This window comes from Xenopus laevis, chromosome 3S (genome assembly GCF_017654675.1).
Source record: "Xenopus laevis strain J_2021 chromosome 3S, Xenopus_laevis_v10.1, whole genome shotgun sequence".
In the NCBI taxonomy this organism is placed as follows: domain Eukaryota; kingdom Metazoa; phylum Chordata; class Amphibia; order Anura; family Pipidae; genus Xenopus; species Xenopus laevis.
This window is the reverse complement of record NC_054376.1, coordinates 13,559,790-13,579,177: the sequence shown is the minus strand read 5'-3', so window position 1 is coordinate 13,579,177 and position 19,388 is coordinate 13,559,790. Positions and strand designations below refer to the sequence as shown.

The 19,388-nt window shown below is 37.0% G+C and overlaps 1 protein-coding gene across 1 annotated transcript in view; it reads right to left on the bottom strand.

The window, feature by feature from the left end:
* Nucleotides 1-631: 631 nt before the first annotated feature.
* The window catches only part of fstl4.S (follistatin like 4 S homeolog), a 319,855-nt gene continuing 301,098 nt past the window's right edge, over nucleotides 632-19,388 (bottom strand). The window contains exons 12-16 of the mRNA XM_041588013.1: nucleotides 19,210-19,328; nucleotides 14,578-14,721; nucleotides 11,986-12,093; nucleotides 8,136-8,245; nucleotides 632-1,585 (exon numbers count right to left, since the gene is read on the bottom strand). Of these exons, the coding sequence (XP_041443947.1) occupies nucleotides 883-1,585; nucleotides 8,136-8,245; nucleotides 11,986-12,093; nucleotides 14,578-14,721; nucleotides 19,210-19,328 (1,184 nt within the window). The 3' untranslated portion in view covers nucleotides 632-882. The remainder of the gene's footprint in view (nucleotides 1,586-8,135; nucleotides 8,246-11,985; nucleotides 12,094-14,577; nucleotides 14,722-19,209; nucleotides 19,329-19,388) is intronic.

Sequence of the window (19,388 nt, the reverse complement as noted above, 5' to 3'; positions counted from 1 at the left end):
CTCCCTTAATGGAGAGCTAAACCCCATACTGGCCCCCTCCATTGGCCCCCTCCCTGCCTCCCCTCTGCACAGTCTTACCCCAGAATTCTGTCCCTTCTTGAAATAGCGACCGCAAAAGCAGAGTGAGCGCAGCGGAGCTCACGGGTGCCATCTTCTTCTCTTAGGTAATCTTCGTGAAGTGAGCTGCGTAATGGCGCATGCGCAGTTGGAGCAATCTTCTGATTCACAACAACTGCTCGTGCACCATAAGAGACGGATATTGCCAAAGGGGAGGAAGACGACATGAAGATTACTGAAGAGAAGAAGATGGCGCCAGTGAGCTCTGCTGGGCTCACTCTACATGTGTGGTCACTATTTCAAGAGGGGACAGTTCTGGGGTAAGACTGTGCAGGGGGAGGCAGTTGGGACTTAACATCACGGGGGGGGGGTTTAGTTCTCCTTTAAGATCCATTTTCAACAGAGAATCCATGAATTCTTTTTTCCCCCTGATTTCATTTTACAATATTTATGTGCTGTGCTTCCTATCGTAAATGTATACATTTGCATAAAACGAATGAACTGAGCTAAAAAGACTGAAGTCAACTGTTGATCTGCTCTACAGAACAACATGTAAATGAGTGTAAACCCCAAATTCTAGACCTTCTTATATGTGATATAGTTTATTTTGCAAACAACAAAAGGCAAAATAATAAATTAAAATGATACTAAAAAATCCTCCTATTAGAAGTTACTATAAAACTTGCAAGCTGTTGACCAGTGTTGCACCATGAAGCTCATACAGAATCTTTTGTTCAGTGTAAAAATGTACAAGTTTGCTGCTGTCATAGGCAGCATGAAGGTCCATGTTCTAGTCCTTTCATGGAGTTTTTAGATCTGGCCATTTCATACTTCTCCCACCCAAACAACTGTGTTTCCCCTTCGAACTCCAGAGACCTCACAGTGTAGCAGACTTTGTCTTCCATTGATAATAAACATAGAATCTTCAGCTGGTGTTATTATATATTGTCCAAACAGGCCACTGCCTTTAATTATTCTGTTTCCTGTGTTCCATGGCCAGTCTTCTTGTGTCGTTGGGTCTTTTAGATTTTTCACCATGTCCACCCTTCCTGAAGACAGGTCAATAAAAAGGACATGCGTTTGTGAATGTGATGTAGCATAGACATAATACTGGTTGCCCTCTGTGAACGATGACTGAAAAGTTACATCTGATAGGTAGAAACTTGTTGTGACGTCATACACCAGTTTTATTTCTCCACTGGAAGTAATTGTCTGGACTTTGATCCGCCCATTCATTTCATCTGTACTGACCAAATACCGGCCATCGGAAGAGATGTACGGTGTCCCGGATACGTTACTATTTGGACCAATGATTGCGTCGGTTACACTATCGATAATTAACTGAGACGATGGACTTGAAAATCTCTTTTGCTTACACTGTACAAAATAATAACCGCCCAAGTGGGAATAAGCCATATTTTCCGGAATGCAGCTGAAATTGGTGAAACTTATTGTCTTGATAGGTTTCACAGTTTCAAGGTCAATTTTGTGAATGGCAGGTCTGGATTTATTGAAGAGGAAGCCAAACCTGAACAAAAAAAAACAAGAGGAAATGAAAACATTTATATGATTAAAAAATTATTTTCTGTTACAAGAAAACACGCTAAAAGCTCCAAAGACCATAAATATGAATAAAAACACAAACATAACATGGCAGTTCAAGTGTCAGAGTTAGAGGGAATAAACAGGTAAGAAGCATTACTACTTCATACAATCACATATATGTAAGCAAACATAAGTCATCTAGCTGTAAGTACTAGACTCTAATGCTAAAACAATGCTTACCCAACGTTATACCTATACACAGGGTTTTTTAATTACTACAGCACTGAAATGGATTGTTAATTCATGGGGTAATTGTAGGTAATACAGATATGGGATACAGAGACCCATTATCCAGAAAGCTCATCTCCCATAGACTTCATTTTAATCAAACGATCCAAATTATAAAGAAAATAAACTTTCCTTTTTCTATGTAAAATAAAACAGTACATTGTGCTTGAGCCAAACTAAGATATCATTAATTTTTATTAGAAACAAAAATGCTTTTTAGTAGACTTAAAGGGATACTGTCATGGGAAAAAACATTTTTTTCAAAATGAATCAGTTAATAGTGCTGTTCCAGCAGAATTCTGCACTGGAATCCATTTCTCAAAAGAGTAAACAGATTTTTTTATATTCAATTTTGAAATCTGACATGGGGCTAGACATTTTGTCAATTTCCCAGCTGCCCCTGGTCATGTGACTTGTGCCTGCACTTTAGGAGAGAAATGCTTTCTGGCAGGCTGCTGTTTTTCCTTCTCAATGTAACTGAAAGTGTCTCAGTCGGACATGAGTTTTTACTATTGAGTGTTGTTCTTAGATCTACCAGGCAGCTGTTATCTTGTGTTAGGGAGCTGCTATCTGGTTACCTTCCCATTGTTCTTTTGTTTGGCTGCTGGGGGGAAAAGGGAAGGGGTGATATCACTCCAACTTGCAGTAAAAAGTGATTGAAGTTTATCAGAGCACAAGTCACATGACTTGGGGCAGCTGGGAAATTGACAATATGTCTAGCCCCATGTCAGATTTCAAAATTGAATATAAAAAAATCTGTTTGCTCTTTTGAGAAATGGATTTCAGTGCAGAATTTTGATGGATTAGCAATATTAACTGATTCATTTTGAAAAAAATTTTTTTTCCCATGACAGTATCCCTTTAAGATATGGAGATCCAATTATAATATAATAAAACAGAACCTTGTACTTGATCCAAACTAAGATAATTTTAGTTTGTTTTAGTTTAAACTAAGATTAATTTATTATATACATTAATTATATAAAGCAAAACCAGATTATTGGTTGTATTTAATGTGTACATGATTTTCTAGTAGAAGATCATTTTTAGTATGTTATTTAGTATGTTAGTTTTTATAGTTTTTGCCTTCTTCGGAGGCTTTCCATTTTCAAATGGGGATCATTGACCCCCATCTGAAAAACAAATGCTCTGTAAGGCTACACATGTATTGTTATTGCTGATTTTTGTTACTCATCTTGCTATCAGACCTCTCATATTCATATCCAGTCACTTATTCAAATCAACGAATGATTGCTAGAGGAATTTGGACCCTAGCAACCAGATTGCTGAATTTGCAAAACGGAGAACTACTTAATAATATGCTAAATAACTCATAGGCCACATATTATAAAAAATGAAAAACTAGTCTATCACTCCCTACATTATACTAAAAGTTAATTTGAAGAAAGGCGAGCTTAAACAACTTACTGCATAATTAGAGTATGTCCAGTGGTGGAATATTCATTTTTAACAGGTTTCGGGGTAGTGTCAACCCCCTCATACAGTAGTTAAAGTTAGTAGTACAGTAGTATGTTAAAGGAACAGTAACATAAAAATTATTTTTATACAAGCTGTTGTGTAGCCATGGGGGCAGCCATTGAAAGTTAAAAAGGACAAACGGTTTAACAGCAGATATCCGTTTATTAAATTAAAATGTAAAACATTTTACAGATTATTATATTATGCAGCACTTTACAGATATTATACATCAGGATTATATTAAAATTACATCATACGCCTCTATGTAGTCTAGGCAGTCAGGAGGAGGGCCACGTCATAAATGCACTTTAAGGTTTAAGTACCCCATCTAGAAAATTGCACCTGGCTTATTCATATCAATCTAGTTTTCAACAAGCTTTGGCAGTTTGTCTGGATTAATATGCTAATTAGTAGATGCCCTATACTAAAGCGTGGGAAACTGGAGCCAAATGATTGAACTTTAATGAAATCAAGCTGGGAATTGCTAGAAGTCAAAACGTTTTGATTTAATATTACTAATGATCATAACTACTTACTGACTTTCTGACTGGGAGAGAAAACTATTTAATTGCACATTAACCTAATGACTGATTGCAGTTCTGTAAGTCAGTAAAGCAGATATGAAATTAAAAAATGGAATGACCATGTAAAATGTCAACAAAATATATATATATCTATATACACAATACAATCCTGGTGTTATATTTCATGCTCAGATATTTATCAGCAATAATACCATGTTCAACAAGAAGTATTTAGAAGAAACTGAATATTAGCTTAAAAGACAAGGAAAGGCAAAAAAATAAAATCCCATTTTTACTTTCTTTAATGAAAAAGAAACCTATCTCCAATATACTTTAATTAAAAAATATGTACTGTTTTTACAAGAAACCTGACTGTATGCAGTGAAATTCTCCTTTCATTTACTGCTGTGGATAGGAATTGTCAGATGGTCCCTAACTGCTGAGCAGGGAAACAATCATACTTATGAACAGCAGGGGAGCCCCCGCCTTACTTACCAGTCATGCAGAACTCAAGCAGCTTTGTTTATGACGATCCCTAAGCAGCCCAGACCACACTGAGCATGTGCAAGGTCAGGGTCAGGCACAGATGTATCATAAAGTGACAGATGACAGCCCCCTGTGGCCAACTTTGAAAGCATAAATCATTTGTTTGATTAGGCTTGTGGTGCAGTAAGTTCATGCTTATGTTTAGTATACAAAATACAGCATTTCTAGCCTTCTTCTATTTTAGACTTTCCTTGTCCTTTAATTATAGATATTTTACAATTCACAATATTTGTTTGTTGTATTTGTGTAAGAAATAAAGAAATATAATTGGCATAGGTGTCCACTGGGAAAATAATACCCTGCCTCCCCAACCGATGTTAGAACGTTTCTGTTGATCGTCTATATTGTCTTGGATGTTCCTGGCCAAGTAGCAGCCAATTTGCCATGTTTAATGCAGATCAGCCAGGGAAATTTCAGAGCAAGCCAGTAAGTGATCAAATTTCAAACTCTGACTTTGGAGACTGGCTGGAATAATGAACCTTATCTTGCAGCCTAATGGCAAGAGTTGTCTGACAAACTGAAAAATGACATGGTGTGCATATAACTTTGTGAGCAGCAGGAAACTCTAATAGCTGTCATATTTACAGTCTTTTTTTGGTTCCTCTTCCTTCCCTTCTGCAATTTCTTGCACTTTTGGCGCATGCGCAGTTGCTACAAACCCGGAAGACTGCTCCAACTGTGCGTACGCCAAAATGCAGCTCACTTACAGAAGAAGACAAGAGATTCGGAAGATGGTGCCCCTGCTGCGCTTACTCTGCACCGAAACATGCACAAACTCTTAGGGGCAATTTTAGGGGTAACTAGCTATGGGGGAGGGAGCATGGAGGGGGGACTACCTAGGATTTTCTTATTGGTGGGGGTTAGTTTTCTTTTATATACCCTGCACTTCAGGTTAATTGATGGCTATACACCTAGGGGGTTATTAACTAAACTCTGAATGCAAAAATTATGTAAAATTTGTGATTTATTTTTTTTATAAAATTGGACTTTTAAAAAAAATCACAAATTTTTCAGAATTTATTAAACCCGAGGATAGAAAAGTTAGAATCTGAAAATCCAGGATCTCAGACCTGTCAAGGTTGCATATAAGTCAATGGGAGAAATCCTAAAGATTTTTTGATGTGCGCTGGGCTTCGTGCAATACCCCAAAGTTTTCGGGTGAAAATCTTATGGAAAAATCCGAAAAATGTGTGAAAATCAGATTTTTTCCCACAAAGAAAATTTTCGGGAAAAATTTAATAATAAATAAGCGTAAAAGAACTGAACGAATTTGATCAGAGTTTGTAGCAGAAAATATTGCGATAAATTCGGACTTTCATAAAGGGCAAACTGCTTAATTATTGTTTTGGAGTTTTTGTGCCAAGCAGTCTGACAGTAAAGTGTCCAAGTAGGACCGTACATACTGTATAACTCTCCATTAAATTTTTCTTTAAAACTTTATCGTTTCTACCTCAGCTCATTTATTTTTTAATGATTTTTTTCTTTACTTATCAGACATTTGGACATAAAAAATTAGACTCTGCTCTATTTGGAATACAAAAAAAAGACTGCAGTATCCAGCCTGAAGTCTCTAGTGGGAGGTTTAAAAGTGTCTGATTTTAGAATGATTTTAGAATGCTCAGTATGTTGGCCTAATAACATATTATACTGAATTGATTTCTCAAGGGAGGAAATACACTAACATCAAAATGTAAATACTTCATGAGCCTCACTCTGATATATCTTATCACATTTCTTTCGGCAAAAATAAAAAACTAGAGACCAGATCTTTAGAATACTCTGTATTTACAATTGTATTGTGACTGACAGATTCCTCTTTTATTCTAATTTTGCCTTGAAATACTTTATCTGGAAACAGTTTTTTTTTCTCCCCATGCATCCACTGAGTGATTTGTTCATTGGCTTAAAGGTGGCCATACACGGGCCGATAAAAGCTGCCGACAGACCGAGTCGGCAGCTTATTGGCCCGTGTATGGGGGCCCCCGACGGGCTTCCCCGATCGAGATCTGGCCGAAAGTCGGCCAGATCTCGATCGGATGGGATTAAAAATCCCGTCGGATCGCGGCCGCATCTGTTCGGTGATGCGGTCCCGCGATCCGACCGCCCGTTTGGCGAACGCTAGGATCCGATCGTTGGGCCCTAGGGCCCACGATCGGATCAGCCCGATATTGCCCACCTCAAGGTGGGCATATCGGAGGGAGATCCGCTCGTTTGGCGACATCGCCAAACGAGCGGATCTATCCGTGTATGGCCACCTTAAGTTGTTTTTTCCCCTTAGTTTATTGATAACAGAGCTGTTGAGTTTGAGACCGTATTTTATATTGGCACTTTTCTATGCTTTCCTTTTGTAATCTAAAAAGTTTTTTGAAAACAATGAAAACTTTCCAAGCACAATATAGGTACAGGTATCTAGAATGCTTGGGACCTGGTGTTTTCCATAGTTTGGATCTTCATACCTTAAAGGAGAAGGAAAGGTTAAAACTAAGTAAGCCTTATCAGAAAGGTCCATCTAAATATACCAGTAAACCCCAAATGTAGTGCTGCTCTGAGTCCCCTGTCAAAAGAAACACAGCATTTCTTTCCTTCTATTGTGTACACATGGGCTTCTGTATCAGACTTCCTGCCTTCAGCTTAAACCTCATTGTCCTGGGCAAGAGCATGCTCAGTTTGCTCCTCTTCCCCCCCTCCCTTCTCTGCTGTAATCTGAGCCCAGAGCAGGGAGAGACTCAGGCAGGAAGTGATGTCACACCACATTAATACTGCAGCTCCTATCCTAAACAAACAGAGAGTTTCTAGAGCTATTTACTCAGGTATGGTAAAACATTCTACAGAATAAATATAGCATTCTAGCTTGCACTGTTGTAGCTAATCTATTGGCAATAAAATGCTTCCGTAGCTTTCCTTCTCCTTTAAGGGGCATATTTATCAAGGGACTAATTTCTAATTGAAAAACTTCGAAATTCGAATTAAAGAAGGCCAAACGAAATTGAGTTGTAGTTTTTTTTGGGGTATATAGGTCCATATTCGGCCGAATTAGAATTAGAATTAGAATTGTACGAATCGAAGCAATATCGCATTTCAAACTCGAAACTCAATCGAATTCGAATCAAGTTTTTTCAAAAGTCCACCAAACAACTCCAAATTGATTGTAGGAGGTCCCTCATAGGCTAAAACACCAATTCAGCAGGTTGTAGATGGCGAATATTCGAATTTGAATTTTTTAAGGGACAGTACATGATACATTTTGAAATTCAAATTTTTTTTAAACTCGAAATCAAATTTGGACCATTCCCTAGTCTAATAACACTATAATAAACTCCAAATTCGAATTTAAAAATTTCTATTCGACCCTTGATAAATCTGCCCCTTAGTATATCTTAGTTTGGGATGAAATACAAATGAATGTGCTATTATTACAGAGAAAAAGGAAATAGTTTTTAAAAATTTGAATTATTTGGATAAAATGGAGCCTGTGGGAAGCGGCCTTTCTGTAATTCGGAGCTTTATGAATAATGGGTTTCCGGATAACAGATCCCATACTAATATAAAAATAAAATTAAGGTGCTGATTGTTTCATAGAAAATACTTTGCATTCTACATTGTTTTTTGTGGTCCCACTACAAAAAAATTACTTTCAATTTTGCAATATTTGATGGTCCCCTGAAGAACATAAAATGTGGGTTCTGCTGTACTTACCTAATGTGGTTAATGATAAGATTTGTTGGAGGAATAAAAAAGTCATCCACATTTTCAAATGTTGTCCGGATAACGTGGAGGTTTTCTCCTGTACTTGCATCAGGAATAACCTACAATATGGAAAAAAAACCAAAAAAAGTACAAAAATATAATTAGAGCATGAGTAAGATTAATTATAGTTTATATTAATAAGGACACTTGCCCAATGATGTTTCTATATACTGACAGATCCTTGAAAATATATTCTTGCTGAAATAAAACATTTTTATTGGACAAACTCCATGTGAATTCAGCCAAGTAGCATAAATATATTGATATTGTTTTAAAAACAGTTTTAGAAAAAAAATTGAAATAAAAGCAACCGTATTTCCTTTCAACTACCAGGTCATTTTTGATCGTTATAAATAATCTGATCTAATGCAAATATTGTGCAGTTTCCTTCAAGCATAATTAGCTTAGCAGTTGGGATAAAAATAACAATGCTGATAATTAAAAAAAAAAAAGAAAAAAATCCTGAGATTCTTAACGTTTCATATGACAGCTATTGAGGTGTCTGGACTAGCTGTGATGAGAATTTAACGACTTTACAAATTAAAAGACTTCAGTGATACACAGAAAATTGCCTAATTTCAGTAAACCAAACAGTGAGGAAAATAACACAGGAAACTGAAATGTTTTCATTGGCAAAATGTCTAAAAATTTTAAATTAGGACCACTTTTCTGCCATAGTCTACATAAACACAGTAAGGGTTTTTATTTATTTATTTTTATTAAAGTCAGATTTTTTTCTCATTGGCCTTTTAAAGGGGAAAAACACAAAAAAAATTTATGAAAAAAAAACCTGAAAATTTTTCAGGATTTATTAAACCCCAGAGAGTTGTTAAAAGTCAGAATAAAAAGTACTCCAACTCAGACCTGCCGAGTTAGAAGTAGAAGTCAATTGGAGATGTCCCGAAGATATCCTGATCTGCGCTGGGTTTTGTGCAATAATCCGAAGATTTTGTGGTTTTTGGAAGTCAAATCCGAAAAATCTAATTTTTTTCACGATTGTATCAAGTTTTTTCCAAACAAAAAACTTTCTGGAAAAATTTATTGATAAAAAATGGGAAAAAAACATTTTTGGATTTGGTTGGAGTATTTTTAAGAAAATTTTTGGATTTTGATAAATAACCTTCTTCACTTTGAACTTTTAGGGGCCCATTTACTTAGCTCGAGTGAAGGAATAGAATAAAAAAAACTTTGAATTTCGAATGTTTTTTTGGCTACTTCGACCATCGAATTGGCTACTTCGACCTTCGACTTCGAATCGAACGATTCAAACTAAAAATCGTTCCACTATTCGACCATTCTATAGTCGAAGTACTGCCTGTTTAAAAAAAACTTCAACCCCCTACTTTGCCACCTAAAACCTACCGAAGGTGCAATGTTAGCCTATGGGAAAGGTCCCCATAGGCTTTCTAATGTTTTTTAGGTCGAAGAAAAATCATTCGATCGATGGATTCAAATCCTTCGAATTGAACGATTTGAAGGATTTAATCGTTCGATCGAACTATTTGCGGTAAATCCTTTGACTTCTATATTCGAAGTTGAAGGATTTACATTCGGCAGTCGAATATCGAGAGTTAATTAAAACTCGATATTCGACCCTATGTAAATCTGCCCCTTAGTATGATGTAGAGAGTGATATTCTGAAACAATTTGCAATTGGTTTTATTTTTATTATTTGGGGTTTTTGAGTAATTTTGCTTTTTATCCAGCAGTAGTGATAGGCGAATTTATTCGTCAGGCGTGAATTCGTGGCAAATTTGCCTGTTTCGCTGCCGGCGAATAAATTAGTGAATTTGCTGCAAAAGTTGCAACGCCGGCATCAAAGTTTTTTTGCCGTTTTGCCAGTTTCGCAGGAAATTCACGAAATGCGTGGCGATCCGAAACGGGACAAATTCGGCAGCTCTCCAGTTTACAACTTCAGCATTCAGCAAATTCCCCTAGCAACCATGCATTGATTTGAATAAGAGACTGGAATATGAATAGGAGAGGCCTGAATAGAAAGAGGAGAAATAAAAAGTAGTAAAAACAATACATTTGTAACCTCAGAGAGCATTTGTTTTTTTACATGGGGTCAGGGACCCCCATATGAAAGCAGGAAAGGGTCAGAAAAAAAATGCAAATAATTAAAAAAAAAAAACATAAAAAAAGATAATGAAGGCCAATTAATAAGTTGCTTAGAATTAGCCATTTTATAAGAAAAGTTAACTTAAGGTGAGTCACCCCTTTAATGTGTATATAGGCTATGGCCTAATTAACAGTAATTCAACTATTTTACTGCGCGCCTGCTGTCAAACAGATAAAACTCTGCTTCTCGTTTATCCTCATATAATAGTATACATATTGACCTATGCATTTGGACTAACCAGCAATAAATGCAAATATTCTACTGTATGTGATAGTAGGCAAGAAGAAGGTGCTTCAATACTTGTGCATAATAAAAAATATATATAATTCAACCTATTTGATAAGGGAAGAAATCTTGCAAAAATTTCATTTTTTCTGCATGTCATAAAATGCATATAAAGATTCATAATTATACATTTGTTTTCCATTTGTACAAATGAATATGAATTAAAGTGTACAGCACAGAAACATGTACAGTGCATACCACTGATCAAGTGTGATTTAAAAAAATATGGTCCCAAATCCAATACCCTTGGGGGGTTATTTATCAAAGTCCAAATGTATAATATTTTCTGAAAAAAACTCAGACCAAATCCGCACGTTTTTTGGGCTTATTTATTAATACGCTTTTTACCGAAAATTTTGTTTGCGGGAAAAACATTGTAAAAAATCAGATTTTCACGATTATTTCGGATTTTACGTTCGATTTTCATGATTTTTTTTGGATTATTCATCGGTGTTCACGATTTTTTCGGATTTTTCACCCGAAAACTCTGAATTTTGCCCAGAAACACAGAAAACTTCGGGGCATTGGCAAAAACCCAGCACACATCAAAAAAAATCATTGGGACTTCTCCCATTGACTTAAGTCCAAATTTATCGCAATATTTTCAGACAAAAACTCTGACCAAATCCGCACGGGGTTTTTGGGCTTAATTATTAATACACTTTTTTTCAGAAATTATTGTTTGCGGAAAAAAAATTATTTTCATGATTTTTTTGGATTTTTTAGCTGAAAACGCAGAATTTTTCCCGAAAACTTTGGGGCATTGCCAAAAACCCAGTGCACATCAAAAAATTATTGGGATTCCTCCCAGTGACTTATATGCAACCATTCAGACTTTTCCATCCTCGGGGTTTAATAAATTCTGAAAAAATTCGTGATTTTTTGAAAAGTTAGATTTTAATAAAAAAAATCACGTTTTTTTTGTGATTTTTGCATTCGTAGTTCAGTAAATAGCCCCCTTGGTGTTGCTGGGGGAATGGCACATAGTTAGAAAAGATTTCCATTTATAGGCCACTACTTCTAGACACAGTGCAAAAAAATGCTGTAAAAATGATGTGGTACATCAGTAATGGGGAGATTTTGCTTAGAAAAATAAAAGATGAATTGTTTACAGCAAGAATGGTTCACTTGCCGATATCTGCTTAGCTACTACAAGTAAGGGATACAGTAAATAGTGATATGCAACATTTTTCTCCAAGTTTTGCCTCGAAAATTATGCCCAAAGACATAGATAGATTACAATTAGATTAGATTACAATTGAGAGATGGCAAAAGTATTAATTAATTGTGTAGAAATAGGGTTCCCGTTTTTGAATATCATATACAATTGGAAAGTTGTGGAATGGTAATTTTGGACCTACCATGTAAAGTACACATACAGTTTCCATTTACCTGCAATGTAGGATGAGATCTCCTTTCGTCTCCCCAGCTAAGAACCCAGACTTGATCATGAGATTTATCATAAAATAATTTGGCTGGAAAAGGATCAACACCTATAGACTTCAAAAAAATCAAATATACCAAAGAATCAAAATATACACAAAACTTCAACACATATTATAAACAGGAAAAAAAACATTTTAAAATTGTTCTCTTTTTGTTTAAATGTTAAAAAGGTTCAATACATAATAGATGTAAAATCTCTTTTCCAGAATACTTCGGACTGGGGATTTTCTGGATAAGTGATCTTTCTGTAATTTGGAGAACTATATCTTCTATCTGCTTAAAATCATTTAAACATTAAATAAACTCAGTACTATAGTTTTGCCACCATGCAGCTTGTAGAGTAGTAACAGGCAGGCACGAATCTGAATCGAAACGTGGAATTCAGGAGCCATTGTTCATAGCTAAAAATACATTTTTATTTTACATTATGATTAAAAGGAAACAGCCTTACGCATTTTGTGTCACCAGGGACAATTAAGGGCAGAGTTACTAATGGTCGAATTTCGAAGTTAAAAAAACTTAAAGAAAATAAGTTGAAAATGCACAAACTGTTCTCATACAAGACATGATATGACAAATTAAAAATGTAATACTTGGGGTTTCTCTAGTGCCTAACTGGAAGATCCATCTGGCCTCTTCTCTTAGGAGCTCGGATGTTGGGTCAGATTTATTAAGGTTCAAATGGTAAAAAAATTATATGGGTCAAAACTCACAAATTCGAAATTTAAATCACCAATTTGAATTTGAATGTGAGATTTATCACATCTCGACCCTGACAAAAAGTAACTCAAATGTAACTCGAATATTCGCCACCTAAAACCTGTCCAGTTCATTTACAAGTCAATGGCCTCTAGATGGTTAATTGATTAAAGTACATTAAAGGGATACTGTCATGGGGAATTTCCCCCCCCCCCCAAAAGGCACCAGTTAATAGTGCTGCTCCAGCAGAATTCTGCTCTGCAATCCATTTCTCAAAAGTGCAAACAGATTTTATATTAATTTTGAAATCTGACATGGGGCAAGACATATTGTCAGTTTCCCAGCAACCCCCAGTCATGTGGCTCTGATAAACTTGAAACATGTATTGCACCATGCAGCTTCGTTAGGATCAAGTACAAGGTAGGAATATAGATTTTTAAAATTAGAAATATTTGCTCATAACGGAGGCTTTGGAAGATGGTTATCTCATATTTCTTTCTCATATAACTTTACTGATAAGGGATTCCATACCTGTACTACCATGGAATTAATAAAATAATTGTTCTTATTAACAATAAAGAAATAATCCTTTAATTTTGAGCTAGCCAATACATCAGTATGGGTTTATAAGACCTACATCTAACCAGACCCTGCTAAAATATGCGAGTCACAGTTTCCCCAAAAGACTTGTTTGTTTTCAATTGTTACAATTGTTTCTTTGTTTATCTTAAATTGTTACAAATTTATAGAAGTCCAGCAGGACAGTGTTCTGGGCTCTCCAAAAAGCCTCTTATTTTAATTACATTTTAGAAACTTTGTATCTTTTTCGTCAGTACATGGAAACAGAGACTTCAGTAAGAAATCCTGGACTGTGAGGTGAGCTGACAAAATCAGGAAACCACGACAGTTGGAAGGTATGAGGGAGGGGGCGATGGAGGACACCTCAGATTAAATCTGGCCCTGTCTTTGACATCTCCTTCCCCTGTCCTAAATTCATTGGGATAGCTAGTAAAATGATATTGCTGGAATCTCTAGTAAATAGTGATGGGCGAATTTCTCCCGTTTCACCGAAAATTGTTCGAAACGGAAACGAAAAATCGTGATATCGGAAAGTTCACAAAAAAACGTGAAAGTTTTCATATAAAGATCGGAAATTTTCCCTGGCTAATTTTGCGGGAGATTCGTGAATTTATTCGCCGGTGGCGAAACTCAGAAATTCGCCTTGAGTTACTGCCAGGCTAATTTATTCGCCCATCACTACTAGTAAACTCCCCACCCCATGTAATTGTTTATGCTCTTGGGTGGTGGTGGTGGGGGGTTACAGAAACAGTCAGCCCTGGCTCTTTCTAGTGGCCACTAGTGATGGGTAAATCTTTACCGTTTCAATTCGCTGAAAAATTTGCGAATTTACCGCAAAAGTTTACGAAAACTGTAAAAAATGTGCAAAACACATTAAAGTCAATGGGTGTCTACATAATTTTGACGCATGCAACAATTTTTATATGCGTGACTATTTTGTCCAAATGCATTAGTCAATGGGCATCCGAATAATTTTGCCGACTATTCTGACGCATGACAATTTTTTTTGTTGCGGCGGATTTTTCGCTGCAAATTTGTGCCTGCCAAATCTATTTGCCCATCACTAGTGGCCACTCTGATTTTTTTTGGGGTCGGTACTGTATCGCCTGCAATATAATTATAACAAAAGGTTAATTTGTCATTATTGTTCTTGTCCCACATAGCTAGGCCCCTCAATCCACTGTTTAGCTCTAAAACCAAAGGGAATGTTAAAATTGTCATAAGCAAACTGATTGAGGAATGTAATTGATTTGTACCAACCTGCTTCACCTTCTGCATCTGGATGTCAATTAACAGAATTCTGTTGCGTGTATTCTGCGCAACATAAATAAACTTGTTTCTCACATTGATAGCAGAAGACCACTGGCAAAACTGATCAGCGTCCGCTTTTTCACACATTTCTTCCTAAGAAAATAAAACAGGATGTACAGATTGTCGTAATATATTGTCGTAAAGTGTTGTTTGACATATAACACTTATTGTACACACACACAGGCAAATAAAATGCATGGAATTTGCTTTGTTGTGTCCTACATCACTCTCACAGGCATACACAAACGCATGTCCCTAATAGTCAATCCCCAGAAGAGAACATTTCAAGTATACATTTGTATTTTAATGAAATGCATCTTGTAGCATTTGCATACACTTAAATGACAACTAGGGGGAGGGCCCTAATCAAAGTCTTAAAGATTGTAACATTGTTGGATCTTCTAATTGTGACATTACTTCTTTGTGATCTTTGAACAAGATTTCCCTTAGGTGTAATATGTCAGTACACTCACACTGAAATGAGAATAACTGAATTTCACTATATCTATGGCAGTCCGAAAAAATTTAGCAGACAAATTTCTACTTTTAGACTTTTATGGGACCTGTTATACAGAATGCTGGGGACTTGGGTTTTTCAAGATAATGGATCTTTGCATAATTTGGATCTTCCTACCTTAAAGGGCATGTAAAGGCAAAAAATAAAATCCCATTTTTACTTCCTTTAATGAAAAAGAAACCTATTGCCAATATATTAATTAATTAAAAAATGTGTACCCTTTCTATAAGAAACCTGACAGTATGCAGTGAAATTCTCCCTTCATTTACTGCTGTGGATAGGAATTGTCAGATGGTCCCTAACTGCTCTGCAGGGAAACAATCATACTTTTGAACAGCAGGGGGAGCCCCTGCCTTACTTCCCAGCCATGCAGAACTCAAGCAGCTTTGTTTGTTTCCCTGTAGAGCAGTCGGCGACTGTGTAGAGATTTGTATTGGATTTTATTTTTGCCATTACATCCCCTTTATTGTTTCCAAATCCAGCTGCAGGGACAAAGATCATGGAGCCAGATTTCAACAGATAAACTGGGATTCTATTTGGAGAATTATTTTGCATTTCTAGCCTTATTCTATTTTAGACTTTACTTCCCCTTTAAACCTACTAGAAAATTATGTCAACATTAAATAAACCCAATAGGCTGGTTCTGCTTTCAATAAGGATTAATTATATCTTAGTTTGGATCAAGTACAAGGTTCTATTTTATTATTACAGAGAAAAAGGAAATAAATGAAAACATTTGAATTATTTGGGTACAATGGAGTCTATGGGACTTAATTTGGAGCCTTTTGGATAAATCACATACATGTATTTATTTTTATTTTATCAAAAGAACTGAATTTATTTATCCTTGGTAATAATGCCTGTATACTTTACCTTATAATTACAACATAATAGGGACTTTGTGTAGAGACTTTTTGGCCAGAAAGAAAAATTTCCAAAGCAGTTTAAAAATTCTACTGAATTTTAACATGAGGAGGCAGATTACTTGTAAATTTAAAGTAGAAAGGGTATTTCTAGTCAGCTGAGATGCCATTTCTCACAAAGCCGTGCGTGTTCTATGAATAATAAACCTGATAAAAGGGAAAAAGCTAAGCACACAAGGCACTGTGAGAACTGGAGGCTGCAGAGTCCTGATTTCTGGTTCTAATACATTGTTTCTGTAGTCCAGGCAACTGGAAAGGAAATTTATATTGGAAAGATGCCTACAATTACACTTTCTTTTATCATGTCAAAAAAATATATACATACATATAATTTTTTTTATTAACATTTTATAGGATTTTTTACAATATACTTTTTCTTTACAGATTTATGGAACTGAAGAAAGGAAGAGAGAGGAAGGAGGAGAAGGTTAAGGGCACAGGAGAGCTGGCTTTACTTTTTCCCCAAGGTAAGTCTTATTTTTCGTGTTTCATCAAGTATCAAACCTGTTTATCCCCAGTCATTGGTTTTCTCATAGCTATGCTGAGTTGAAGCACCAAGTTTTATGGTAATTGGGATTGGGTGTAAGTATTGCCTTTTGACTTGGTCTGGATTTCCTACCAGCCTGGTTTAAGATGGGATTGGTTGAATGTCCGTTCATATAGTTGCATGTGATCTATTTCATTTTTTATTTCTGTTATTGCCGGGAGCGAGTCCTTCTTCCAGCTTTTTGCTAGTAAATTCCTGCTAGTCAGAAGTATTTGTACAATTGCCTTTTTAGTGTGTTTGTCCTTCTGTTGGGTGCAATAGCCTTGTAAAAACAGAGCTGAGTGGAACAAGAGTTTCATCCCTGTAGTTCTTTTTAGGAGTTGGTTTACAGTGTGTCAATACTGCAGTGCTATGGGGCAAGACCACCAGTGGCGTAACTACCGGGGGAGCAGGGGGTGCGATTGGGCCAGGGCCCGCACCCCCTCAGGGCCCCCCGGCAGCTTGCACGCCACTGACTTCGATGGAGTTCCGGCCGTACGGAGGGGGGCGGGGGCCCCGGCTGCACGTCCCGCGCCAGGGCCGCCCCCCTCTAGTTACGTTACTGAAGACCACCATATATGTAATGAGGTTCCCGTTTCCGCTTGGCACCTCCAGCAGAGGTGTGATGCGTTTGGGACAGCTTTCTGTATTCTTATTGGGGGTCATGTACCATCTGTACATTATCTTTGCTGATAGTTCATGATGGTTGAGCCCCTTTGAGAATTTTGAGGCGTGTGCGTATAAGCGTTCCCATAGTTCTGAAGTCAGTGGCATGTTTAAGTCTGTTGCTATTGCCGAGTACAGTTTCTCTTTAGGTTTTTGCATCAACAGGTCATATATGATTGTGGTTCCCTTCTTTTTCCCTGGGGTGCATACATATAATTTTTTGAGTTGTGTGTATTATATGGTGAGTTTTCCTTTGAAAAGTATGTATCTCTCAGTTTCTTTCTAATGCTGAGGGCAAGGAACAGAAGTCCTGAACACTGGTGTCAATATAATAATTCACAAGGCCCCCTTGCCTTCAGTTTGTAGCATCGTAAACTATTTGAGCCTTTTGGTATGGAACACAGAGGTGCCCAATGGCAGATGTAAATGCAATGCCATGTAAGAGGCATACTATCCAGGAGCATCTGATGATGAGCCTCTTTCCTAGACATAATTTCATTTTACTAGATAAAAGGCATCTAGCACGTATATAGAAAAAAAGCCATTAGAGAATAATTAAAGCCTCATGTTGATATTTTTAAATCTAGTGCTGAAAAAAACCCCTCCAGCTCACTCTCTTACCTTCCTGCTTCTCTTTTCCTGAGAAGAATACTTTGAATTATAGAGGAAGCCACCCCATGGTTGGAGCCCCCCTGTTTTCCAGGCCCACTGTGGCTATGGCGTCTGCTTCCTCTATAGTTATATCACAGTTTGTAGAATATTTCAAACTCCAATAATAAGCAGAGGCTCAGTTCTACTGAATGCAAACAATTTCATAGACTGTACATTTATCATCAGGGTTACCCAGGGCCGCTATTAGAAATCACAGAGCCCCATACAACAACATTTTTGGGGCTCCCTGGGCCCTGCCCAACCCCAGGCCCCGCCCACACCACAGTTAAAATACCACACAGACATCAGCGTTAAAAAACGGTAAACACCCCCACACACAAGTTAAAAAAGACATTGATGGTCAGGGCCCCCTATAAGTTAGAAAAAAATAATTGTTGACCAGGGCCCCCCTATAAGTTAAAAAAAAGATTGGCGCCAGGGCCACCCATAAAAGTTTCTTTACAAATTCATTGGTGCCAGGGCCCCCCTTGCAAGTTAAAAAAAACATTGGGGCCCCAGAGAATATTTAAAAAATAAAAATATTGGTGGCAGAGGTTTAATACTATAGAGTATTAAAAAAATTAATTGGTGGGTAGGGGTTAAAAAAAATAGAAAAAACACACATTGGTGTTCAGTAGAACTGAACTTGTGGCTTCAGGACTTAAATTTCTGCTCATTTAGTGACTTAGGGTCTTTTCACGGCTACCGGACATCAACTTTGGCTCGTTTGGTGACTTTGAGTCTTTTCGTGGCTTCGGCTGTTTGGGACTTAGGCTTTTCGGCTGTTTGGGAGGTTCAGGACTTCGGAAGAGGCGGCACAGCTTTGGCGCTGTCAAGGGGGGCCCCGCTCTTTAGATAAGTGCAGCACAGTCGGGCCCACTTTAGGCCTGGGCCCAGTATAGGGGTACTCCCTGTGCCCCCCTGATTGCTGCCCTGGGGTTACCCAAACATTAATATAATGAGCAAGCACATCCTACTGCCAAATTTCTCATAGTTAAAATGTATATTTCTCATAGTAAGGTTTAAAGAACCTTTAAAAATGTTTAAATAAAGAAAATTAACTCAAACTTTAACATTCAAAAAGTCTGTGAAGTTAAGACTGCTAAGAATGTTAGGAATGTTGAACTTTCAAACTTGACACAATCCTCAAGGTGTCGGGAAAATTGGCAAATGTGGAAATGCTTTATTGGTCCAAATGCTGCTTTTAAAAACTAGATAAAAGAACACTATTCCTTTGCACAGACTAACAGAAACTTAAAAAAAAGAAGAAGACGTTGAAAAGAATTAATTCTACTTACAAAACTTGTAAGGATCCTCTCAGTAGGCTTCATCTGCCTCCGGATCTCACATTCTCTTGGCTGAATTATTGTGATTCCATCATCAGAAAAAACATAAAACATGTTCCCCACACTCAATCCTGTAGAGGAAATGGGCAGAATTAAAAAATATAACCCAGGCCTCTCAAACTGGCTGTCCA